The sequence below is a fragment of the Drosophila subobscura genome, chromosome U, assembly GCF_008121235.1.
Source record: "Drosophila subobscura isolate 14011-0131.10 chromosome U, UCBerk_Dsub_1.0, whole genome shotgun sequence".
Taxonomy (NCBI): domain Eukaryota; kingdom Metazoa; phylum Arthropoda; class Insecta; order Diptera; family Drosophilidae; genus Drosophila; species Drosophila subobscura.
Window position 1 is genome coordinate 11,469,608 of NC_048534.1, and position 24,791 is coordinate 11,494,398.

General features: G+C 43.4%; 6 protein-coding genes across 10 annotated transcripts in view; 5 read left to right on the forward strand and 1 right to left on the reverse strand.

The window, feature by feature from the left end:
* Positions 1-19,779, forward strand: LOC117900102 (lamin Dm0). 3 transcript variants are annotated; one of them, XM_034810323.1, is made up of 5 exons: positions 1-127; positions 794-1,257; positions 1,343-2,771; positions 5,102-5,108; positions 19,770-19,779. In XM_034810323.1, exons 2-3 carry the CDS (start codon positions 801-803, stop codon positions 2,743-2,745), a joined length of 1,860 nt encoding a protein of 619 aa, XP_034666214.1. In that variant the 5' UTR covers positions 1-127; positions 794-800; the 3' UTR covers positions 2,746-2,771; positions 5,102-5,108; positions 19,770-19,779. The 3 variants fall into 3 exon arrangements, with proteins under 3 accessions (XP_034666214.1, XP_034666213.1, XP_034666215.1); XM_034810322.1 differs by lacking the exons at positions 5,102-5,108; positions 19,770-19,779 and having other exon boundaries at positions 1,343-3,690; XM_034810324.1 differs by lacking the exons at positions 1-127; positions 5,102-5,108; positions 19,770-19,779 and having other exon boundaries at positions 718-1,257; positions 1,343-3,690.
* On the forward strand, positions 4,630-7,187 carry LOC117900109 (glucosamine-6-phosphate isomerase). Of its 3 annotated transcripts, none has more exons than XM_034810333.1 (6): positions 4,630-4,813; positions 5,204-5,308; positions 5,371-5,498; positions 5,565-6,106; positions 6,330-6,398; positions 6,950-7,056. In XM_034810333.1, the coding sequence occupies exons 2-5, from the start codon at positions 5,211-5,213 to the stop codon at positions 6,384-6,386; spliced, it is 825 nt and encodes a 274-aa protein (XP_034666224.1). In that variant the 5' UTR covers positions 4,630-4,813; positions 5,204-5,210; the 3' UTR covers positions 6,387-6,398; positions 6,950-7,056. The 3 variants fall into 3 exon arrangements, with proteins under 3 accessions (XP_034666224.1, XP_034666223.1, XP_034666225.1); XM_034810332.1 differs by having other exon boundaries at positions 4,632-4,813; positions 6,330-6,393; positions 6,950-7,187; XM_034810334.1 differs by lacking the exon at positions 6,330-6,398 and having other exon boundaries at positions 4,655-4,813; positions 6,950-7,170.
* LOC117900115 lies at positions 7,282-8,255 on the reverse strand. The gene has a single exon (XM_034810340.1). The coding sequence runs from the start codon at positions 8,253-8,255 to the stop codon at positions 7,284-7,286; it is 972 nt and encodes a 323-aa protein (XP_034666231.1). The 3' UTR covers positions 7,282-7,283.
* On the forward strand, positions 8,959-9,855 carry LOC117901192. Its single transcript, XM_034811845.1, has 2 exons — positions 8,959-8,981; positions 9,081-9,855. The coding sequence occupies exons 1-2, from the start codon at positions 8,959-8,961 to the stop codon at positions 9,748-9,750; spliced, it is 693 nt and encodes a 230-aa protein (XP_034667736.1). The 3' UTR covers positions 9,751-9,855.
* Positions 11,752-12,735, forward strand: LOC117900113 (transforming growth factor beta-1-induced transcript 1 protein-like). The gene has a single exon (XM_034810338.1). It carries the CDS (start codon positions 11,952-11,954, stop codon positions 12,510-12,512), a length of 561 nt encoding a protein of 186 aa, XP_034666229.1. The 5' UTR covers positions 11,752-11,951; the 3' UTR covers positions 12,513-12,735.
* LOC117900096 overlaps positions 18,325-24,791 on the forward strand; it is a 13,287-nt gene continuing 6,820 nt past the window's right edge. The window contains exon 1 of the mRNA XM_034810316.1: positions 18,325-18,501. Coding sequence (XP_034666207.1) covers positions 18,417-18,501 — 85 coding nt within the window. The 5' untranslated portion in view covers positions 18,325-18,416. The remainder of the gene's footprint in view (positions 18,502-24,791) is intronic.

The following is a 24,791-nucleotide window of genomic DNA, read 5'->3' on the forward strand; positions in this document are numbered from 1 at the left end:
CTGCAACATCGATAGTTTTCCAATATCGATTTCAAGTTCAGCATCGGCCGCCGCGTTTTTCCTGCAGCGAAATATTTAATTTTCGAATTTGTGCATCTTCTGTTCTCAACTAATTACTAATCCACACGTAAGTTGAATAACTAGTTTCTGCAACATGCTAATTTGGTGAAAATACAAAGTAATTACGTTGAACGGGCTGTGAAAAGTGCACGGCATTTTCACTCAAAACTGAAATGCCCCCCGCCTGCAGCTGCAGCAAAATGCCGCAAATATTGAATGAAAATCGCCATATTGCGGGAAATCTTTGAACGCGTTACGAGGCGTATTGCTGGCTTAAGTAAAAAGGGATTACGTGCAATTGGTTAAATTCATGTTTAACAGCCACAGGCGCGCCTATTGCCCCACGCCCATAAACAAACGCCGACAAAAACCACTCACTCCACTTTTTCTTCGTCCGCTTTAGTACAGTCGACTGAGTGAAAATGCGAGAGTGTCGGAGTGAAATAGAGAGAGGGAGAGAGTGAGAAAACTCGTTTGATTACATTTTACCATATCGCTCATTGCTCTCTTGCACTCTCCCTTTTTTTGAGTTGTTTGTCATTTCGGCGGTTCTGTTTTCTGTTTGGAATTTTATCATACTGTTCTCTCTGCTGCTTTTGTCATTCGTTCCGCGCAAAAGTTCAACGAATAGGAAATAAAACAGCTGAAAGCATACGCACGCTCACAGCATATTAAGGTCGCGTTCCGAAGAACCCAGACGAACTCACGTGTTTCTTGTTTTCCATTTGCACAGCGCAATAATGTCAAGCAAATCCCGACGAGCTGGCACCGCCACGCCGCAGCCCGGCAGCACCTCCACCCCACTGCCGCCAAATGTGGGACCCCAGCCTCAGCAGCAGCAGCAGCAGCAGGCCGGCAGCCCGCTCAGCCCCACACGCCACTCCCGCGTGGCCGAGAAGGTGGAGCTGCAGAACCTTAACGACCGTCTGGCCACCTACATTGATCGAGTGCGCAATCTGGAGACGGAGAATACCCGCCTCACCATTGAGGTGCAGTCGAGCCGCGACACCACCACCCGGGAGACATCGAACCTCAAGAGCATGTATGAGAAGGAGTTGGTCGAGACGCGCAAGATGCTGGATGAGACGGCACGCGAAAAGGCTCGCATCGAGATCGACTGTAAGCGTATGTGGGAGGAGAACGAGAATCTCAAGGCCAGGGAGGCCAAGCTCGCCAAGGAGTGCAGCACGGCCGAGGGTGAGTTTGCCGCAGCAACCGAGCAACCGCATCGAGTGCTTTAAATTGAATCTAAATTAATATTAACCCTCTTTTGCATTTCCAGCCAATGCCCGGATGTACGAGTCGCGTGCCAATGAATATAACAACAAATACAACCTGGCCGCTGCCGAGCGAAAGAAGGCTCTTGATGAACTGAATCAGATTAAAAATGATTTTGAACGTATGCGCAAGCAGTTTGAAGATGCGCGCAGCCACTTGGAGGCTGAGACACTGACTCGCGTCGATCTGGAGAACACCATACAGAGCCTGCGCGAGGAGCTCTCCTTCAAGGACCAGATTCATGTGCAAGAGATCAACGACTCTCGTCGCATACGCCAGACGGAGTACAGCGAGATCGACGGCCGACTCTCGTCCGAATACGATGCCAAGCTTAAGCAATCGCTGCAGGATCTGCGTGCACAGTACGAGGAGCAGATGCGCATTAATCGCTATGACATAGAGACCTTGTACGAGGACAAGATCCGCCGCTTGAATGAGACCGCTCTTCGCACCAACAGCTCGACGCACAAGTCCCTCGAGGAGCAGCGCTCCACTCGTGTGCGCATTGACTCGCTCAATGCCAAGATCAACGATTTGGAGCAGACCAATGCCGCGCTGAACAGTCGCGTACGCGAGCTGGAGCAACAGATGGACAACGATCGCGATCGTCACTGCCAGGAGGTGGCACTGCTCGAGAAGGAGCTCATCCGTTTGCGCGACGAGATATCCCAGCAGCTGCAGGAGTACCAGGACCTGATGGACATCAAGGTCTCGCTAGATTTGGAAATAGCCGCCTACGACAAGCTGCTCATGGGCGAGGAGCATCGCCTGAACATCACCCCATCCAATACGGCCACCGTTCAGTCCTTCAGTCAATCGCTGCGCAGCAGCACTCGTGCCACTCCCTCGCGCCGCACACCATCCGGTGCGCTGAAGCGTAAGCGTACTATTGTGGACGAGTCGGAGGATCGCAGCGTCTCCGACTTCTATGTGTCGGCCAGTGCCAAGGGCAATATTGAGATTAAGGAAATCGATCCGGAGGGAAAGTTCGTGAAGCTATTCAACAAGGGCAACGAGGAGGTGGCCATTGGCGGCTGGCAGCTCCAGCGCATGGTCAACGAGAGCGGGCCATCGACCACGTACAAGTTCCATCGCTCCGTGAAGATCGATGCTAATGCGTTCGTTACCGTTTGGTCGGCGGACACCAAAGCCTCGCACGAGCCGCCCTCTAATATTGTGATGAAGCAACAAAAGTGGATAGCCGGCGACAATACCAAGACGATTCTGCTGAATAATGACGGTGAAACTGTGGCCAATTTGGATCGCATCAAGCGCATTGTCTCCACCCATGTCTCATCGTCCCGACTGAGTCGCCGTCGTAGTATCACCGCGGTCGATGGCAACGAGCAGCTCTACCATCAGCAGGGTGATCCCCATCAGTCCGCCGAGAAGTGCGCAATTATGTAATCCATCGCGAGCGCGCAAAGCACACAGACAAACAAACACCGCAGCAGCAGCACGCAAAATACACACACACAGAGACAGATTTTTAGTAATACTAAGTTATTTTTTGTGGCCCTTTTCGCCGATAATTTAATCAAAAAACATATTTGTGTTGATCTGCTGTAAAACTTCGTCTTCAGACAACCATCCCCCCACCCAATCCAACCCATGTTTTCCGTTTCCATTATATGTGCTTCCCTTTTATAACTTTCCACGTTTTGTGTGTTAAAGACATTCATAAACGTTATTTTTTGTAAGCTTTATTTGGTATATATTTTAATCGGTTAATACTGATCGTGTATGCCATATAGAACATACATATAATCCACACACATCTAACCCCACACACTTTTTGTATTTGTGCCATGAAGTACATTGAAGATATTGGTAGAAAACAATATGTTTGATGGACTTGGGTGCACTCCTCTTTCTCCGTAAGCAATTAAAATATATATTTAAGAAAATCCAACAACAACAACGAGCAAAACAAGTAACAAGAAACAAAATAGACGCTCCTGACAACAAAAATATTTATTTAAGTATTTTTTGTACAATCCGCATAAAATACAAACAATATTACTTTATATACTAAAATAACAGATAATACATACGCAATCAGACAAGAAGCCCGGCAATATATATATATTTTTAAAGATTGGGATCCGCCTACATCCAGGCCCAGACAGACACTCGACGCTTGAGCTTCCTGCAGCCGCTTCTTTAACAAGAATTACTAACCAGGAAAATACAATAACGAAAAGCAACATCAACAAACAAAAAGTACAATAAGAACGAAAAAACCACTAAAATCGTACAGCTCAGCGATGCGTCGCATTATGTAGGGATGGGGCGTGGCCGCTCGCAAAAATTCATCAACGCTCCCACGCAACAAACTATTTTAAAAGAAAAGATGAGAAGAAATGTGCAGAACGGAAGGTAAACTATAAGTACATTTATGTTTATGTATGTATGTAATTTTCTATTTGATAAAACAACAAAAATAAAGAAAAACCATGTTTAATGAACAAAATGTATGCCTTGTAATTGGCATTCACCAGACGGACGTCCCATTAACGAGTCAAACTGTAACCAGTTTGACCAAAAACTAGCTTGAGTGAAGACTCAAACTGTCTGGCCGAAATTAAAGAAAAAATATTCCACTGATATAACCGATATGCCTTCCCAACGTTCATGTTTGTAGGGTGTGCATTTCACTCTCCCATTGGCCCTTTTTCGTCTTCTCTTTTGTATGTTCCTTCGCCGCAACGAACTATTTTTGGATTTTAAATTCGTATATGTATGTGTATATGCTGGCGGGCGATGTTGTAACCAAGTATCACTCAAAAATTGGTATAATTGAGTGACTTATCGAAAGATCAAAGTGCTTAATAAGACGCCATTGAGTGTAATTATCAATGAACTCTATACCAGCTAAATGGTAGCTAGCTCATTAGAAGAATTTAATAAGGTTTTTAATTGTCGATAAATTGAATAAAAAACCACTTAAAGAAAACACTCAAATGCCGGCAGAAAATACACTCAGAACTTTCAGAAGAGAAAGGGGAAGATCATTTCGGTATATTTCTGAGAGTCATGCGGTATATATTATCGATAGGTCCGCGGCCACACTGGTAAGTTCATTCAACTGCATTGGTTTGTGATGTGGCGGGGGGGATGAAGTGACGTTTCAATCATAACCTGCGATAACAGAAAGTATCTCAAGGTTAGCTTGCTGCAAGTCTTTTGTTTTCATTGCAATTATGCCTGTACTTGCCTTTATCAGCCAAGCCAGAGAGCGCCGGAGTAGCGACCGCAAACGCAAGCTAATCGCAGCTCCAACGCAATGCATAAATTGGCAGCCAAATTGAAGCGGCAGGCACCAGTCTCGTTTGGACTCGCTCGCCCCAAGTACGACGACGCGCCTGACATCGTCAAGTGCCCGCAGAAATATTGTATATATACATACATATATAGCTACGCCTCTATTTGAGTAATAAATAAGCAGCTGTTTGCATTAACGAGCGATTTGGAGGTGAGTGAGCAGAGCAGTGTCCGTGAAACTCAAGTGCATGCTGGTTGCCATTTTTCGAGTAAGAATGAAAGTATTTCATGTGTGCGGCCAGCTACATAAATAGGTTAATTGCCAATAATCGGACTGGCTTATCAGTTTCATTGAACAACAGGAGAATGTTGGCAATCTTTATAGCCGCCTGGACTCTCTCTCTATCTTAATCTCGGCCAGCGTTGCCAAGCGTGTTGGTGTTTTGGTGCGATAAGTGATTATTATCAACTGTTTTCAGTCCCGTTCATAGATTGTTATCGGATTTGTTTTCGCTTCATTCCATTCAGTTTGCTCCTCCAGGCAGTACACTTTCTTTCAACCTAAAAACTCGTCTAAATATTCTATTCAAAATTATTTCAGCTAAAAAATGAGACTGGTTATATTGGAAACGAGCCAATCGGTTGGCAAGTGGGCAGCCAAGTATGTGATGAAGCGCATCAATGACTTCCAGCCGGGTCCCAACAGGTAAGCGGTTGCCCATATTCCACATGAAATGACAGCTAACGATCGGAATTTCTGTTTTGTAGATACTTTGTGCTTGGTCTGCCCACTGGATCCACTCCGCTGGGCATGTACAAGGAGCTCATCGAGTTCCACAAGCAGGGAAAGGTCTCCTTTCAGTACGTGAAGACCTTCAATATGGACGAGTATGTGGGTGAGTCCTTGGCAGTTGCGAATAGAGAGAATAAAATGAACATTTAAATACGTTTTCCATTCCCAGGTCTACCCAGAGATCACCAGGAGAGCTATCACTTCTTTATGTGGCACAACTTCTTCAAGCACATCGACATCGAGCCACAAAATGTTCACATATTGAATGGAAATGCCCCAGATCTGGTGGCCGAGTGCGACAAGTTCGAGGAGCAGATCAGGGAAGCCGGCGGCGTGGAGCTGTTTATTGGCGGCATTGGTCCCGATGGTCACATCGCCTTCAATGAGCCCGGATCGTCGCTGGTCTCCCGGACGCGTGTGAAGACCTTGGCGCAGGATACGCTGGAGGCGAATGCCCGCTTCTTCGACAATGACATGAGCAAGGTGCCCAAGCAGGCACTCACCGTTGGCGTTGGCACTGTGATGGACTCCAAGGAGGTGATGATTCTCATTACGGGCGCCCACAAGGCCTTTGCTCTGTACAAGGCCATCGAGGAGGGCGTCAACCATATGTGGACGGTCAGCGCCTTCCAGCAGCATGCCAACACTCTGATGATCTGCGACGAAGACGCCACGCTGGAGCTGCGTGTCAAGACTGTCAAGTACTTCAAGGTATGCCCGCCCTCTACCCCATCCTCTGTAGAAACTTGGGCTTAGTTTGGTATGCGGGAAGACGATTAAGGTGCTGGGATTGTTAACACAACTAGAGGCGCTTGCACTAGTTAACTTCTAAGGGCTTTAATGGTTGCAGTTTCACGAGTATACGAGCTGATTAAATTAAAGTAAACAGAACTTTGTTAATGCCTGACGGGCATTCAATTTGACAATTTCACAGGGCATTCTGCGAGATATAGACGAAGGCGCCGCTCCGCAGGATGCTTACAAAAACTGAGATATGAGTAAGGTATCCCCATACCCCTGACTAGCACCTAGATTCCACACTTTATATGTATATATTCCGTTTCAATTGAGTTTATCAAATTATTGTAATGCTTGCAAACAAATTCTAGATGATTAAGCAAAATGAAATGCAAGACTGCGACTAGTCTGGGAGTTCAAGAACGCCAAAGAGATGGAAAATCGAGACCAAATACTTAAAATGATTGTCTAAATGATGTACGAAAGGTGCCACAAATTAATGAATATTAAAGCTATTCCAATGAAAGTCGAAGAGATGGGAAATCAAATGTTTTTTCAACATTCAAAATCTTGCAGAAATTTAAACCAAATAATCAAAATTAATAAATGTTTGGCTGTTATACTTATGTTGTAATAAATTATAAATTATAGGGCCAAAAATGTAGAAAGAAATTTTACAAATGTTTGTTTAAAATACACAAAATAAAAAATTAATTAGGAATATATAGGGATGCCTTTCCAAACAAAGTACAAATTCTCATATAAATTTCTCGCACAAATTCTAAAACTAATTCCATTCATTGAACATATTTTCAGAGCCTCATGGACGTGCATTCCAAGTTAATCGAGCAACAGAAGGCGACGTAACAAATCCTTTTAAAGAAGGAACTTTATGTGGACAGCATCTCCAATAGAGATCGACATTTTTTTATCAACTCGCTTAGAAATTTAAGATTAAAGTAAAATCAGTTTTAAAACATTTACCCTGCCGTGTAAATCGTCCAAACGTTTTCCATTTTATATGTTTTTTAATGTATTTCTAATTGTTTATACAATTTTTGTAACAAATCTTGCAATATATAAAAAGTTTTATACAAAGAGTGAGATCCTAGAAGAAGTGTGCTTGGCTATGCCAATTGCTCGTCCCACCTCAATGCCCACCCAGTATCTGTTTGTCGGTGTAGACAAACTCCTCGTGATCCTCGATGAGGCGAAACAGTTCCTTGGCATAGAAAATCGACCGCACCGACTCCTCCAGGATGAGCTGATGGTTCTGGACGGCGCGGCGCACCTGCTCGTGTATGAACATTTCCTCCAAGCGCTTGGCCCGCTGCGTGAGCCGACAGGCCTCGTTGTTTCTCAGCCTCACTTGTCCGGCTGTCAGACGGCACTCCACTGCGGGCTGATGGCGGGCCGCGTTGTTGTGGTAGCTGCAGATATCGCTGATGACGCTGGCATTCACATTGAAGATGCCCTCCGCGGCACTGATCACGGTCTTGCACACGGCCGGCGAGCAAATCATCTCCCGCTTCAGATTCTCGCAGATCAGCTGCTGGAGCACAGTCTGGCGGGCGGGTCTCAGGAAGCCACGGCGTATGTACCGCCGTCCGATCTTCTCGCGCATTGGCCGAAAGTTGAAGACCTGCGTGCCCCAGACCTTGCCACGCACTGGCTTCTTGGTTTTTCTGCCACATCTGGATTCGCGGAACAATTGTCGCTTCACACGCTTGAGGCTCTCGATCTTCTTTGTGATGCGCTCGGGCTGCAGGCAACTATCCACCTGATGCCACAGCTCGGAAGGTGTGGCCAGCGAGGTACTCGATGTGGCCCAGTACAACTTGTGGACCAGACCGTTCATCAAATACAGCTGCCGTATGCACTCGTTGAGGAAGCTCCGCTTGGTGGGGCTCTGGAAGTTGGGCGGATTGTTCAGGATATAGTGATCCCGCTTGTAAACGACACAGTAGCCATAGCCAGGCTCTCCGCGCAGTGCTCCTGGACGCTGGTACACAATCAACTGCTGGTCCTTATAGTCAATCGGCGAGTTGAATATGAAGATCTGATTGTGCGCCTCGTTGGGCGTGCGGTACATCAGCAACTGCTTGGTCTGCACTTTGTCCATGGCTGATAAGAGTCGATAAACGAGTGATGTGGCTGTGGTCACGCGCTGGGGCTTATATATCGCTGGCTAGGACCTAAGCAGGTAGCAGGATAGGAGGACTACTCTAATGACCTGAGCAACCTTTCAATCCTGTCAGTTCATGATGCGAATGTCAGGTCAGCCTATAGATCTTTTGGGTTTTTTTTTCAAAATGAAGGACAGTTTTGGCTTTTACCTGATGCTTGCAGCTGTGCTTGGCATGCACAGATATCGGGAGGGTTGTATTGTCAGCCAATTTGCATTAGTTTGAGGGTGTTGATAAATATTTAAGGTACGAGTTTAATCGTTTAAAATCGCAGTAACGAGTAACGCAAGCCTTAGGACTTGTTGATAATTTCTTAAAATCCAAAGTTCAACTTGAATCAAAGTGTGCAAGGAGTTCGGTTATTGGCAAAACTCACTTTGTACACTTCAAGATTATATTCCTTAGCTCAGAAGCATTCTTAGTTGTGTCCGAGTCTATAAGAATTCCCAAAGACAAGAGACAAGACCGTGCACGTGGCAGTTCTGTCAGGTCAAAGCTACACGAAGACAAATCCCAACTGCAATTACGGACACAGGTAGATCGTCCTAATTTTGGGGTAAGTTTATAAAAGAGGTTGGATTATGTAATGGCATTTAGTCAACGATAGGTAATCCGTGCCAGGTGTTGCCCAGACAGGACATGAAGGAAAGCGAACCCATCGAGTAGAAGAAACAGGTAAAGCTCCTCGCGTGATCTAGGTACAGCATACAGGTAGTGGGCATTACCTATGCTTTTCACACATAAAACTGTGTGGACAACAGTTGCAGCTGTCACAAGCAACTGAACCAGCGAATCAGCCAGAACATGGGCAACGTTATGGACCGCAAGGTATCACCCACGCCCACGCCGACGCCCATCGATGCCAAGCCCAGGGAGCCAGAGCAAGTGGAAGAGAAAAAGGAGGCACCCAAGCTCGACACAAATCTACCGCTGCAATTGTTCTGCTATCGCCAGCAGTTGTCGGGCAAGAATCATCACATGATGAAGTGGGCCACATCCAAGCTGCTGCTCACCGAGGAGCTGCTCAAGCTGCAGCAGACACATAGTCCCTTGGCTCCCTGTTTTCCCTGGGATAATTATGAGGCTACAATGCTAGGGGAGGATGTAGATGGAGATGGCGATGAGGAGAACAGAGCTCCCAATAACGATGACCTGTCCCGAGAGCTGACCACTCTCAAGAGCTATCGCATGGAATTACGCGAAATCATCCTCAAAGTGGCACACAAAAAGAAGACAAGGAATTCGCAGAAGAAACTGAAGCGTTTGAATCGGCGCACGCTGATCTCCTCGAAGAAGCCCAGCAACAAGGCACATCGCAAGCCGCAGTACAACGAATGGCTGCTGGGTGAAGACGAGCCAGAATGTCCCCTTCAAGCAGACTCTCTGCAGCCATGCCCGCAGGTGCACCCAGAGGTTATCACCATTGACTGATCCCCCACGCGGATCGAACTGAAAGTAGTCCCTAGTTGTAGTTTAATTAGCTAGTTTAGTCGTTACACTAATTATAGTTGTACATACAAACTGTTTTTATTTCCATTAAATTAAATGCCCAACTATGCAATCGAATATTTGACCAACTGACTGGTCTGAGGGACCCTCAGACCCAAATCAAAGTTCAATGCGCCGCTGGCATGCCCTTTTTCGCTTGTTTGTTGTTCCTGGCTGTCCGTTGAACCCTTAATACATAATTAAACAGACTCGATTGCGACCGCCACTAATTGATTGCGTCAACTGTGGCTTCGGTGTTCAGTTCCACGTTTGCTGCTCCTGTTTCTGTATGTAATCCCTGATCCTGCTCTCGTTTTGCTATGCGTTGCCTTTGGAGGTTTTTTAAAGTTAAATTTAAAGTCTTTCCAGCAAGGTTTCAATGTCTTCTCTCTGTTTAAATCACTCAAAACCAGTTTATATTTTTATGAATTATTTCATATTATATCCTCCAAGTCTTCGCTGACATTTGTCACTTACAAATGTAACCCAAAAATGCACACATACATAATTCATAATATTATATCCCCTAAATCTCCACTGACAGTGCTCCAGTCTGTGATAAACTGCCACAAACCATTTCAGCACTTTCCTAATCTAATCTCTTGACTAATTAAATTTGGGAAAAAATAACGCTCCCAAGTGCGGGGAAGGAAAAGCGTCGTCGCAGCTCAACCCAAATAAATGATTGTGGGTCATGCAACTGCGCTGGCAATTACCAACTGAAGTTGGAGGGATATTTATGTTGCCCCAAGGGGCAGCAGCAACAGCAACAGAGGCTACACTTTGAACTTGTCCCAGAAACGTGCCAAAAAGTTGCACCATTTGGAGCAATTAAAAAGTGCCAAGCGAACAACTTGCAATTATCGCAAATAAACATGGTGTAATATTTAATAAAATAATTATTTATGTGCCGAGGCCAGGTCAGCCTGCAGGCGGAGTTGGAGTGGCACACGCACTCCGCATACGCAGACATCTGTAGATGCGACGCCATTCCCATCCTGACACAAATTCCCTTTCAACTCACATAACAAGCACTCCTCCATCGGCTCCAAATGGGAGCACCCGCTGCAATTTGGAATTGCTTGCAGCGCATCAAAGCGCAAACCAAATTGTGACATGTCCTGGCACCATTTCCCCCACTCCTACGCCCACAAACAATGCCCTGCCCCATCGGGTTGGGGCAACCAAAGAAGTGGCACATACCACACGATGGCCCTTTTGGGGTGCCACGAACCACCCTCATAGACCAGGTCCTCGGCTCCTGCCACTTCCACGCATGTGTGGCGGGGTGTTAATTGCCGACTAAGCGGAAGCTCCTAAGAATTTCTTTTTTAATTAAATTGTTTTCATCTAAATGTAGACAAATATTTTATTAATTGCAAACATTTTCAGCAGCGCCTTCTCGGAATTGCCATCTCTCGCTTCAGCTTTCGAGTGATGGTTGAGGGTTGTGCCACCCTTGAGGGATATTTTCTACGCTTTCTAAACCATCTTAAGGCAATTTGTTAATGGTCGATGGTGTGACTAATTCAAGAGTTTGAATTTCAAAGGAAAGCAAAGTCATAAATTATTTATAAAAAACCAGAAAAATAACTCTGAGCAACCACCAAAAGATGTGATGGTGGGGGAGTTAGATGATGATGTTGCCACAACGTTGCTGCAAGTTTAGGAATATTTAATTGAAGCTTTCTTTTGTTGGACTAATCATGGACTAAACATGAAAAACAAGAGATTTTTAAACCAATTTTAACTCCCTGTATTCTGATTATTCGTACAATGTGACTGTGGAATATAAATGCTCCTGACATGTCGAACTTTGGCGTACATTTTCCAAAACCCAGTAGGCCATTCCATCAGATTGTTTCCATCTCAAACGTAGCTCCATCGGTTCGTGTGGAAATATTTCATTCAGTTTCCGAGTCTCGCCAAATTCACACGTTCTGTTTTCGCTCTGTAAATACAAAAACAAAAATTAAAATTAACAAAAAAATTTGTACACTCAGTCTGAGTATTTCTGTGAACTATTTGTCATCTTTCGTTCTGTTTGGAAATCGGAAAAAAAAAAACCACAGAAGACTGAAGGGATACCAGCCACAACTTTGAAAAATAAGAGACCGAAACAGCAACTGAAGTTGTACAGGAAAATGGAAAGCGTCAAGCCGGCCGCCAAGATGAATGAGAAAGTTTTGTGCCACAAGTGCCGCGGTGCCATTAACAAGCGGATGATCACTGCTTTGGGCAAGACCTGGCACCCGGAGCACTTCAATTGCCGGCACTGCGATACGCCGATCGACGACGCCGCCTTCAACATCCAGGGAGGAGAGCCCGTCTGCTCCGCGTGCTTCATGAGGCTGTACACCCACAACTGTGCCGGCTGCAAGCAGCCGATCTTGGAGCGCACAGTCGTGGCCATGGGCGAGAACTGGCATGAGGAATGCTTCTGCTGTGACGGAGCCTGCAAGAAGCCGCTGGCCAGCCAGCCTTTCTTCGAGCGGGAGGGAAAGCCCTACTGCAAGCAGGACTTCGAGACCCTCTTCGCCACCAAGTGTGCCCGGTGCGAGAAGCCCATCACCGATAAGGCCGTCGTCGCCATGGACAACAAGTGGCACCGCGACTGCTTCCGCTGCACTCGCTGCAGCAATCCCATCAGCACGACGAGCTTCACCATCATAGCGGACAAGCCGATCTGTCCCGGCTGCCTCTAATGATCAACCAAGGATGTTTCCTGGCATCCACCCATCCACATTGCACACACACACCTCACAGAAGCGGATTGAAATTGCTACACAAACTCAACCATAACAATAGCAATGGCAATGGGTGCTTGCATTTATGGTTTAATGTTCGTTTCAGAGTTGAACAATTTGAAATTATAAATGCTCACACTTCACACTCCTTGAAGGCTGCTGCTGGCAAAAAACAAACAAACATGTTGGCTGCCAACCCTTGACATTAACCACAATAAAATCACACTACACTGAACCATAAGACACAACAAATAAACTAGAAAAATACAAATCAAATGCAGTTTTTATATATATAAATTATAGCTTTGCATCGCAGTACAGACATCAATATTTACAATACATTTAATAGATAATTCTGAGCTATCTTCTTTCTGCTGTAATTGTCAAAGGAAAAGCAAATTAAAGTTAATTAAAGTTACACCTTGATAGCAAACGAAGAGCTGGAAAGAACTTATCCGCATTGTAAGCTCATCTCTAATAGCCACAAATGGGTTCTTCTCTTGCGTGTTAAATTTATTCTGACAATATTCACACTTCAAGGCCAAACATCTTGGTGCCTAATTAATCAGATTAAAGCGTATTTAAATATGCAAAGCAAAAACCATTGCATACTTCATAGAGGTAGAAGAATCTTCTACGAAAAGTCTAAGCGAAATGTAAGTGAATACCTAAAGAAAATTATTTTAAATATAAATATGTAGAAAAATCTAAGCATGTTTACTGCTCAGTGCTATGGCCAATCTATGATCCAAGCAAACAACATAATCTTAATTACAATTCAGCCACTGAGAACATTCTTGGAGGCTGGCAAACACAAAATATTTGCTCTCCACCAACAGTTTCCCACAAAAATGCATGGCGATAAGGAACCCTTTCCCAATTGTGAGCAAATATTTGCAGAAGCGCCGCTCGAAGAAGCTGCTGCACTCGCACGTCAAGGAAAGTGCCTGACACGAGATCATATTTCCAAAGGTAGCAGCTCTCTCCCACACACACACACACAACCTGATATGGGGCGAATCCAAATGAAATCATCGCGAGGGCAACTGCAGCACACATGATTATCTCATGTTCATGTTCGCTATCATTCGGCAGGGTAGGAGGATGATTAGAGCTAAATAGCAGAGGCAGCAACAGTGCCGAGGAAATGTAAATGGGAAAATTCAACGAGGGTGTTTCCACGACGAACCCTGATGAAGAGCCAACTTCGGCTGAAAACCCGATGCGCTGTCGTCGTTGCAACAGCAACAGCGGTTGCCGTCTGATTTCTGTGGCTTTTTGCGGCTTTGGAGTCGCCTGGCTGCCGGTTTCGGTTTCATTGGTCCGACAAAGCGCGTGCGAAGCGGTTCTGTGGCTCAGCGGTTAAACGGTCTCTTCTAGTGCCACTAACTAAACACTAACGCGTTGGACTTTCGGCAGGAAAAGCTGGCCAAACGCGAAAAGGTGGCTAATTAATCGCCTTGTTAAACTGTCCAATAAATAATTGCCATTTCGTGCCATGGGGGAAACTGTCAAGCCAAGACAGCGATTAAGGAGTCTGTGCAAAATCTGTCTTTTTTTTGGGACTTGCTGCAGCTGCAAGGCATCCATAAATTGAAAATTAAGATCGTGTTTTCGTGTGTTGCCAAAGTTTATGTTTTCCGTTGAATTATGGCCAGCGCTCCCAATTTGGATTTTTGTGTTCCATGGACTGATATCTCAATAAAAAGCTGTTAACATTCTCAAGTGGATAATGAGATTTAGTTGCTGTTTTTTTGCAAATTTGTAGAAAATATATAAGCGAATTTATTTAAATTCAAGTACATCACGAGTATGTCAAGCGTTACTAATTGTGGGAATCCTGCTCCAGAACCGGAGCAAACTTATTTCGAAATAATTATGGGAATGGTAAAACAGCTTTGGTACTATTTCCGACCGGTATCGGCAACATGTTCACGAATGCCCTCACTATTGGGCCCTTTGTAATGGTCTGCATCTGCTGCATTCTTCTGGAATTCCATGTTTATGGAAAGAATGGCTTAGAATTTATTTAAATTTAAGAATCTTCAATTAAACAACTCACTTCTTATGGAAAAATTTTCAACGAATGATCATTACTTCAATCAGTCGTTGGGACTGCTACGAAGTTCAAAATAATTTTGTAATTTCATACAAGGAAAAAATTATTTTATACGAAATAATTTTATTTTATAAAAGGAAAAATTTATTTTTCTGAAAATTTAGCTACTGTTCCGAAGGAAGTTACTGACTGAACTGAATGGGAGACTGACTATTTCTAGTGAAAACGGCTTGACAACCCAATAGTCGGCCTACTTGAACAGCCTTGCCGAACTCCTATTACTGACATCTGTCCCGAACAAGCTCGAAGTTCGGAGTTTGTTAGCCGAAAAGTTTCTGCAGATATTTCACTTGAATATAATATTTAAATATTTCACGCTGTATATATTTTATACATTTAAAACACGTCTCAAAAGTGATTTCGGTTCGTGATCGCATTTGTGCATGAGCTCATAATGCGTACCTTCCATGTGATTTATTACACTTCTTTGGATCAATACTTTAAATCCCATTCTTAACCAGAAGAGCTAAAGCTGTATGGTTTTTCGTGTAGGTTCGCATTTAATGTCTACCATAAATTAGAGAGGTAATCCAAGAAATTAATAATACGCTTAGCAAACATTTAGAAATTTACTACACCGTAAACATGACGTTAAAACACACAAATTTTGGTTAATAAAAATACTTGTGCAATTCATCAATTGAATAATGCCAAAGTTGATGGTTTATAGACCTGTCAGTACACTCGCGAAAAGCTGATTACAATGTGCATATTTCTCAGACAACACACACGCACTCAATCATAATAACATATAATTAAAAAATTGTTTTTAACCACGTTAGTGACAGAAGATTAATTGTAAACGTATGCAAATTTTAAGCAATTTAAATACTTTGCCCATGCCAACACAAATACCTTCACAAGTGCTCGGATCTGGAAAGTCAAACAATAAGATCAATTACGTGTAGAATGTGTTTGCTGCTACAGTTTGTGTTGGGTTGTATAAATGGATGATTCTGGGCAAACATCACGCATACGCCACCTGAACAGAAAGCTGACATTCCCGAACCCTTTTTCGTGGAAGCGAAACGTGAACCAGCCAGCAAGAATTCTAAGCGCGCACAAAGGCCAAGCCATGTTGTGGATGCTACAGTCGAATTCTTCTTATACCCGGGGTATGCTTTGGGTGCAAGGGTATGTTGGATTTGCTAAGCAGAAGAAGACCTTTCTAGTTTCGGAACAGCAGGCCGGACATGCCTCCCTGTCCATATGGCATTGTTGAACGTTTTCCATGACATTCCATAAATTCCCCATTTATTATAATACAGGAAAAATATTCGATAGATTTGCTCCACATAACTACCAAACATTTTATATGAATATTCTTTATAAATTCAACAAAAATACTTTAACAATAACTTTCAAGATATGTGCCTCTGAATCAAATTTGCAACAAAGAAATGTATTGTGTATCTATGATCAATGATCGGTTGATCCACAGAAAATCACTTTAATTCAATCAAAATGATCTTTGAAAGTATGCCAAAACTCATTCCTTATTTTTACTCAAATTAATTGAATTACAAACCAATCAATGAGTATCCTCTAGTCGCCATATCGACTATAGCCAAGGACAGCAACGACAATGAAGCGACACCAGCGGGGCAGGGCAATCAGAGGCAGACACAGTCAGGGGCACACAGCGAAGAACCTCCACAGTCGTACTTTGACTTTTGCGTGTGCCGGTCGACGCGTCGTCGGTCTTTGGTCGTCTGTCGTCGGTGGTTGGTTTTGGTTTTGGTCGTGGATCGTTAGTCGGATGGTTACCGCCAGTTCTGAATACATTTTTATGGTCATTTGCCTTTTTCGGCGCAACAGGATGGCACGGGACGCACCTTAAAAAAAGCGCCTAAGTATTCGATGCGGTTTGGCTTAGTCTCTCTAACCTTTAATTGGAAAAATCCCAGGCATAACTGCGGCCTGACATGGGAGTCTAAAATTGGCAACTCTCTATGGGAGTCCGTGGCGTACGTGAAGTGAGTGGCCTGAAGTGGAGTGGAGTGTGGAGTGTGTGTGTGCAATGCTTAAAGCCTCTTTGTGTCAGTCTGCTGTCATTAGCATCCACAGACTGCGCTCCGAGTGTGTCAAAAGATTTGAACTTTAAAGTGCTCAGGTGCTGGAAGTGCTTAGAAAGTCTGGCTGGCAGACAGACAGACAGACGTATAGACACTCTGACAGTAAGTCTGTCAGTTGGTCTGTGGGTCTTTCTGCGTGTATGAATTGCTTATCATGTTGTTTGACTTTGAGCCTCTTTTGAATTATGCGTGCTATCTGCCATTGCCATTCCCCCGTCCCGAGTCTGCCACAGCGCGTAATTCATGCCACAATTGTCTCTCTTTTGGGTTCTTTTTATCACACCTGCTGTGAATCGCTGGATACCACACACACTCACAGACAAACTACAGTCATGAATCGTGGAGTTCATAGTGTTGAGTGAAGAGGAGTACTTCCATTTCCACTTTGCGAGCGTACATTTGTTTTGCTCTTTTCATGGCACGTCCTCCTCGAGTGTTTGCCTTGGTGCTTGCATAGAATTCGTTAGTTATGGTTTACCTCATGGCTCTGTGCCGTTTTTTTGGTCTTTTCGGTTCAAGTAGCAAATTGACTGGCGCATGCCCTGCTCTCAGACAAAGTTGTCTTGCTAAAGAGCATTCAGAGACACGCTTGAAGTAATTGCAAAAGTCCCCAAATTCTCCCAAATAATAATTAAACAGAATTCTACCATTTGAAAACCAATTGAGCCGCCTCGAAATCGACTCGCTCCGAAATGAATTGGCAAAAAAAGAATAACAATGAGAACACAAACAACGAAACTTGTGGGTGCTCGAGCTTGACCTTAGCACACCCATAAGAAGCAAACGAAAAATGTGCAAAATAATTCGTAAATAAAAGCAAAGAGAATGTAAAGCGTATAAAGCATTTAATCTTTTCACCTGGCGCTGGCCAAAAATAGAAACCGAATACCATTTAATAACAATATCAATAATATTGTAATCCCGAACACAGAAATCAAATTCAAAGCTCATTTTTAATTGCAATAATCAGGAATTCATAGACCCCGCGGCTCTGTAGAATTTCCTATGGCATTAAGTGTATGATAAATTGATAAATTTCCAAAAAAGGGTTGGGGGGTACGAACAATGGCAGTGTGGGCGCCGCTATCAATAAAAAGAATTTTATTAATAATAGAGCAACCCGAAAAAAAAACAACTTTGATGTTCTTTCTGTTGGTGTTGTACTACGAGTGTCTTCCACACCACACACTTATGGTTCATGTCTGTTTTTTTTTTGTTCTATCTTTTTCATATTTTCCTGTTCTGTTTTGCTCACATTTCGCACATTAATTGATAAATGCTGCTTATCAATTTGTGATCAAAGTAATTAAGTTCGCCCTGGAGCCGTCGTACGTGGCTAATTGTCAACATCATTGACGAGAAACTAACAAAAACTCAAGACAAAAAGAACAACAACAACAAAAACGCGCGCTCACAATGTGTAAGTGTGTAACATGTGGACGGAGTGCTTACCCAAACAGCAAAATTGTCAATGGAATTAAGAATTAAGAGAACAAAGTGAACAAGAAAGAAGCAACAAATAAACAGCAAACACTTGGCTGAGTGCCTGGGCACCCAACAACAACAGTAAAGAGCAACAACTCCTCTCACAACAGCAGCAGCAAGCACAGAGCGACAGCAAGAGATCAAGAGATAAGCCAAAGCTGATCAGAGAGAGAGTCTTTAGTGATGGCGCTCAAACGCTTTACCGTTAGCTGGGCCATCGTTCTCTCTCTGCTGACAATTGGCATACTGCAGCGGCACACCTGCTTAGGTAAGTTTGTGACGGGGAGGAGAAGAAGTCTGGCTCCCTATTTATAATCGTTTTCATGTTTTGTATGCTTGATCATCTGTTAATTTAAATAACTTCAGGGCTATTAGATAATAGAGAAATAAGCTGATAGGAAAATATTCTGGGCAAAAAAAATATCATTCATTATTACAGACAATTTCAGATAAATTCGTCAAACTAAAAACGTGTTTAATCAAATTAGTTAAAGTTATAGTTAAGAGGGAGGAAAAACTATAGATTATGGCACTGAAATTAAATGCCTTTAAGTGCTATTCTTTATATAATTTAATTCTCATTTTTCATATGGGAATGATTTCCAAATGGATTATCTTTATACTACAAATGCTAGAAGATAAATTAAATCTCACTTAAAAATCAATTATTTATATGCAAACAGCTAATCTATTAAGTCATTAAGAGCAGTCCACAAAATGTGTTAAAATAGTAAATTAGTTTTTATACACATAAATATTTCATATAAACTCAGTCAGGGCCAATTAGTAAAACAATTGCATTGCAATGCGACTCGTAAAAATGTTAAATATTTAAATGTATTTATCAGATTACAGACGAGTTTTTGTGATGTATTGTGTTGTAGATTTTTGATCAAGATAAACCATAGAGTCGTACGAACACCTGTAACTTGGCGACTTTATTAGCTAAACAAAAAACATGTGGTACACCGACTGCTGGCAACTTGCAAACAAAATACTTAGACGTACACACCCATTTTAAGTTACCTTTAAATCCATCAAATGGTAGAGAATGGAGCTTCCATTTTGTGTATCTATTTTTTGTATCATCCTCTTACCCCCAGAACCCAAACTATCTCCCATTTGTGTTGTGTTTGCTTTATAGAACATTAATTGCTTATTGCTGGGGAACCTGCGGCACATCTAATCGACTTATCATAGCCATAAGGTAAACATTAACGCCCCTCCATTGGGTCTTGGGCAAATAAAGAGCTCATAAAAGGCAATTACACTAATTTGCATCGAGTGGCAATGAACAAATCTCGCAGATAACTTAAACTCAAACAGTCCGTGGACGCACCGTGGGAATGCAACCGAAGATATGGGGATAGAGCCACGTTTATGACCCCAGCATAAAGGGGCATAAACTATGCATACATCGTAGAGGTGGGGCTCGGTGCTGTTCTTTTATGTGGTTTATGATGCACTGCTTAGGGTTTAATTATGTGTATGGCCAGTGCGTTATTTGCGTTCTATGGAAGCACAGAAAAAGCGTAGCTCTATCACAGGTGTGAACTGACATTTGACTTTTGCAGACAACTTTGACACAGACGTAAGCGATATGTGGGGCTGGCTGACGGACCGGGCCTGACGCTGATGGACTGGACTGCCCCTGGGGTCGCTACATCAAACCCGAGTATGACGTGCAAGGCAGCACACGCCCAACAAAATTATTTCATCACGCAGGCGAAGACATATCAAATTTTATACCCACCATTGTCCATCCGTTTTTGGGGGTTGACCACAGCTGACACGCGGCCAGAGGCTCTGTTCTCTGTTCTGCACTTTGTCTCTGTCAAGTTGAATGCACTATACATACGCGACTCCTTCATCAGTCGGGTAGCCTGTCCATTCGTCAGTCCGACTGTCTGTCAGTCAGGTTAAAGGTGTCGAAGTGCCAGCTGCTGTCGCGGTACCCTCGCAGAACTCATGAATTCATGTGCAATCAATTAAGTCAATAGGTGTGTGCCCCTGTTCGCTTATTGTTATTGTGCACCAAAGTTTGCTCCCAATTTTAGCTCTCTCTGCGAGGCATTTAAGTGGTTGCCTCGGGCTCTTTTCTTGACTTCAATTAAACTATTTGTTGTAATAACTGTCTTTACGTTTGAGTTTTTCAAGACACAAAACTTGTCTGCAGAAACTGGGCTTAATATAGAAATTGAAAAGAATTCAATAGAATATTTGAAGGTATTTAAGTCCTAACTTATTCTGTGAAGCTTTTGATTTTCTGCAGCAATTTAAATGCCTTACATTATCAGCGCTTCTTACCATTAAAATCTATGCAAAATCTAAAATTACCTCAACTTATTTCTTATTCTTCTCACAGAAAAGATACGTACATTGTGCTTAGATTTACGAGCGAGCTTGACACATTTATCAGACACTCAAGGCTGTTCGTTCGTTTTGTAGTTTTGCATAAAAATAATAACGAAACGAATAAACGAAAACCCATTTGCAGTTATGAAATCTGTCTGCCACTGTATGGTGTCCGCACCCAGTTTTCCAAGGAATGAATCGACTCTTTTTTCTGCGACAAAATTCCACTCAATAATGCATTTCCATTCAGTGGGGTTCCCTTCCCTCCTCCTTCTCCTTCAAGTGGGAGTCTGCAAATCTGCATTCATTTATTCCATTTCTCTCTTTATTGGCTCGCTTTCCTGTGGGCTGCGAATACAGTGCTTGACATGCGTTTAGCTACACTTTAGGTAATAAAACAAACGTAACTAATTGTGGGTTCTGTTCAATTAGCATTAATTAGCATACATTCAAAGAGCCCAAAAACTAACGCTTTGACTTTGACTAATGTGCTGGGTACGTAGCTGCTCCACGGTGACAGCAGCAATTAGACTGCCCGCCCATCGATCACCACAGAGGGTCACCTTTTTTCTCTGTCTGTGTGTCACAGTTTCTTGGTCGTGGGTGTTTTTGGGCGTTTAGACAAAGTCTTTCAAGTTCGTTTCAACATTTTTAGTGGGTTTGGCGGCTTCTTGTCTGCATTTATTCTGCAATTTCCCTCTTTCTTCTAGCTTTTCTTTGTGGCAGACTGCAAAAGAAAAACTTTAAAGACAAAATTGCAGTTAAATCAATAAAAACAAATTGTTTTTGTTTGGGTTGTGCACACTTTTCAGAGAGAGCATGGATAAAGGAAAGGTCTTACTTGAACAAAAAAAAACTCCTTTCTTGTCTCTTTTTTCGCACCATCTACATATACAAATTCTGGTCTTTGGCAGAGTATACAATCTTTCACATATAAAACCATCACTCCCCTTACGTATCTTCCTTTGCTTTTTATTCAATTTGCTTTGGCACTGTCAGCGACTACATTTCAGGGACAGTCCCCTCCAGGAAATAGAAAAAAGCATTCAAAGACACTTGTGTCTCCGTCTCAACTGCCATCGAGTGAAAGTGGAGCGGCAAACGGAAGAAATTTAATAATGGGAATCCACTTCAGCCAGACAATAGCCAAAGCCAAAGATTGGCTAATGCCAGCTGCAGCAACAGCCAGTCAGTGCCAAGCCAAATACGAGCAGAGACCAAGTCTGGCATTTGCGACGTATGAGTAATGAAAACAAAAAACAATGCAACAGCCACTCGTACCAGCATACGAGCACGAGTGTGGCAGGAAAAATTACAGGAAAAACTACCAAACAAACCCTGACAAAGACAAAGTTTTTCATTACGCAGCAGACAAAACATAATGTGAGCCGGATGCTGCGGAACACTGAAAGTGCCACACACACAAAATGAGTCACCAAGCGGAAAAAAAATCGAAAAAAAAACCATGAGAATGGTATAAATTTGCGACCCAAGGATACGCACTAGACAGGAGAATTTTGGGATGGCTTCCAGTGCTGATATTTCCAGTAAAACCTATTTTGAAGTCTGAAACGCCTACCCATTCTTGTGCCCCACGATTACCGGATATAAAAAAAGGGCAATAAACTCTGATGGAAATAGGGGAGCGAAGGATAAAGGGCAACCAGGAGGCAGGAAGCAAACAGGCAAACAACTGTCGACCTAATTCGATGCAAAGTCAATTAATTCGGGCAGATTAATTAGTTTATTCGAAACTAGTTGACATTCCGTCCACACTGGCAGGCCGGCCGGCGGGCCGCACCTCATTTTAGTAGAGTCTCAGTTACAGTTCCTGTTGCCTTTTGCTCGGCATTAGCTTTACCAAGTTCAGGTACAGGCACAGGCCGAACTAATGGCCGTTGTCATGGCCCCACGTCTCGTCCCATCAATTGTTGACAATGCTGTCATTAGCGCCAGCAGAGGCGTCCAGGTTCAATCAACGCCCCACTGGAGTCTACCTTCGGCTCATCCTGCTCAGCCGCTTCCACTGTTTTCCGTGTCCCTTTCGGGCCATGTTTTATCAACTGTCGGTTGGAGTTTTTAATGCGCCATTCGCTCGCTTTTTAATTGTTCTTCTGATAGATAACCTAATAGTCGTAGTCCTTCCCTGCGCTTTGTGGTTTGACAAAAGTGCGCCCCTTCCACGCTCTTCGTCTCTGTTTTACGGTTGTTGACTTTTGCTCGGGGTTTTTTCTGGGTGAGTTTCTCTCTTTTTTTAGCACCATTTTCCGCCCACTTGTCGCGGGTTCCCTCTGGCCAGACTTGGGCCTGGGGACTCTGGGGACTGGATGAGGTCAAGTTGAGTTCTCAAATTGAGAACTGATTGCTGGAAATCGTAACTGTTGCTCTTAAAGCTGCTTGTGGGTATTTAATTGTGGATTATGACTTTTAAGTTGGATAATCCACAAGGGAAAGGCACTTGCGGAATTGGAATTAAAAATATATTTGGCACACAGTTTTCATTATAGTTTAATATTGAGATATATTACAGATTATGAGCTTTCGATTCTGTCAAAAATGAAACTCCAATCGATCTCTAGATCCATTTTAGCCTTACACAAACAATAAGTTTTATTTGTAAGCTTCGATGTGGGACCCACAATTGCCCCCACACCCAAGTCCAGGCACTTCTCACACCTCATTGTGGGGGTAAATGCAAACAGAGGAATAAATAAAAGTGCCGCTAATTGGATGGCCATAAGCCAACGCTAAAGCCACCTCCACCACCGGCCGCACCAAATGCCTGTCATAATTATGGGCAGGCTTTCGAGAGGTAAACCAAATAGAGACCCCGCTCCCCGCTTCCCGCTCCACACCAATGGAGTGCCATGGAGTGGGAGTTGTTCCTGCTTTGACTTAACAACGTTATCGGGGGGAGAGTGTGGCCCGGGACACATATTATAAATAATATAAAATGTGTTCATTACAATTGTTGACGTTCAGGCATGCGAAAAATGCTGATAAAATATGTAGATGAGGCCGGGGGAGACGGAACCCCTGCCCGCACACACACACACACACGCACACGCACGCGCTCGCATTTATAATGACATTTTAAATGCTTCCAACGAGCGTGTCCTTGGCGTCCTCCAAAAAGGGGGCCACTAGCCACCCACACAAATACTCGTATTATATATATATTAATGCTGTCAGCGTTTTTAATGAAAACCGCGTATGTGGAGGGGCTAAAAGGGGTGCGTGAAGGGGCGATGGCATAAGGATTTCCTAACCGGATTATGCGGTCCCCCCCTGCCATGGGTCCTTGGGCAAATGGCGGCGCCAGTCCTGTTTATGTGGCGCTGCGAGCCGTTTGTCGATGATTAAGTGCCAAGTGCTTCACTTTGTAAGGAAAGCCAGTGAGTTAGGAAGGAATTGGCTGAAGCTTGTGCACACTAATCAAGATCTTTCATGGATAAATAGACAAAATATTGCTGCAAGAAGTTATGAAGGGGAACGCGGAAACAGCGACAAAGTTTTTAGAATTTTAGAAATATGTTTAAAGCGGGCTAACAACAAGCTGAAGGATGAAAGAAGGAACTTCCAGATATTTCCTTAACCTTAATGGCTTTCCATTAAGGCTTTTGCTCCTCAAAAATAGTTTATTTATTAATATAATTAACCAACCAGATAAGATATTCAACCATTCACAATTATGGGTGTATATCAAATGTGAATTTGATTGTTGATCAATCAATTTCCATGCTACACACTCCATAAATCTGTAAAATTTCCATGGCATGCGTTCGATAATGTTTACTCTACATATTATGCTGTCGACCCATTCCCCTTACACTTCGAACCATAACATTACAAGAACTAGGACTGCTCCACTCCCCTTTCGCAGCCCTCACTAATGTTGTTCCCAATTCTGTGGCATAAAATTGGGCGTTGAAGAGGGTACAAATTTGTAACCAATTATGCTTGGGGTGCTATTGCTTGTGTGTGTTTTTTTTGTGGGTCCAAAATAAAGCGTTATCGTTATCACAAAATCAATACGCAACTGAATGACGCCGACACTTCAGAGAGGACAAAGCCACAGGGCGGAGCAGGAGGAGCTGATGGCCCATATGCTAATAACTAATATCTGTATTATATTTATTTATTATAACGCTTGTATTGGACTCGTATGCAAACACACGACCCAGCGAACAATCGTGTGTCATT

Coding starts and splice junctions, on each gene's coding strand:
- LOC117900109 (XM_034810333.1), top strand. CDS start 5,211: ATGAGACTGGTTATATTGGAAACGAGCCAATCGGTTGGCAAGTGGGCA. Junction 5,309..5,370: donor TTCCAGCCGGGTCCCAACAG/GTAAGCGGTTGC, acceptor TCTGTTTTGTAG/ATACTTTGTGCTTGGTCTGC. Junction 6,107..6,329: donor AGACTGTCAAGTACTTCAAG/GTATGCCCGCCC, acceptor ACAATTTCACAG/GGCATTCTGCGAGATATAGA.
- LOC117900113 (XM_034810338.1), top strand. CDS start 11,952: ATGGAAAGCGTCAAGCCGGCCGCCAAGATGAATGAGAAAGTTTTGTGC.
- LOC117900102 (XM_034810323.1), top strand. CDS start 801: ATGTCAAGCAAATCCCGACGAGCTGGCACCGCCACGCCGCAGCCCGGC. Junction 1,258..1,342: donor GGAGTGCAGCACGGCCGAGG/GTGAGTTTGCCG, acceptor TTGCATTTCCAG/CCAATGCCCGGATGTACGAG.
- LOC117900115 (XM_034810340.1), bottom strand. CDS start 8,255: ATGGACAAAGTGCAGACCAAGCAGTTGCTGATGTACCGCACGCCCAAC.
- LOC117901192 (XM_034811845.1), top strand. CDS start 8,959: ATGAAGGAAAGCGAACCCATCGA. Junction 8,982..9,080: donor AAGGAAAGCGAACCCATCGA/GTAGAAGAAACA, acceptor TGTGGACAACAG/TTGCAGCTGTCACAAGCAAC.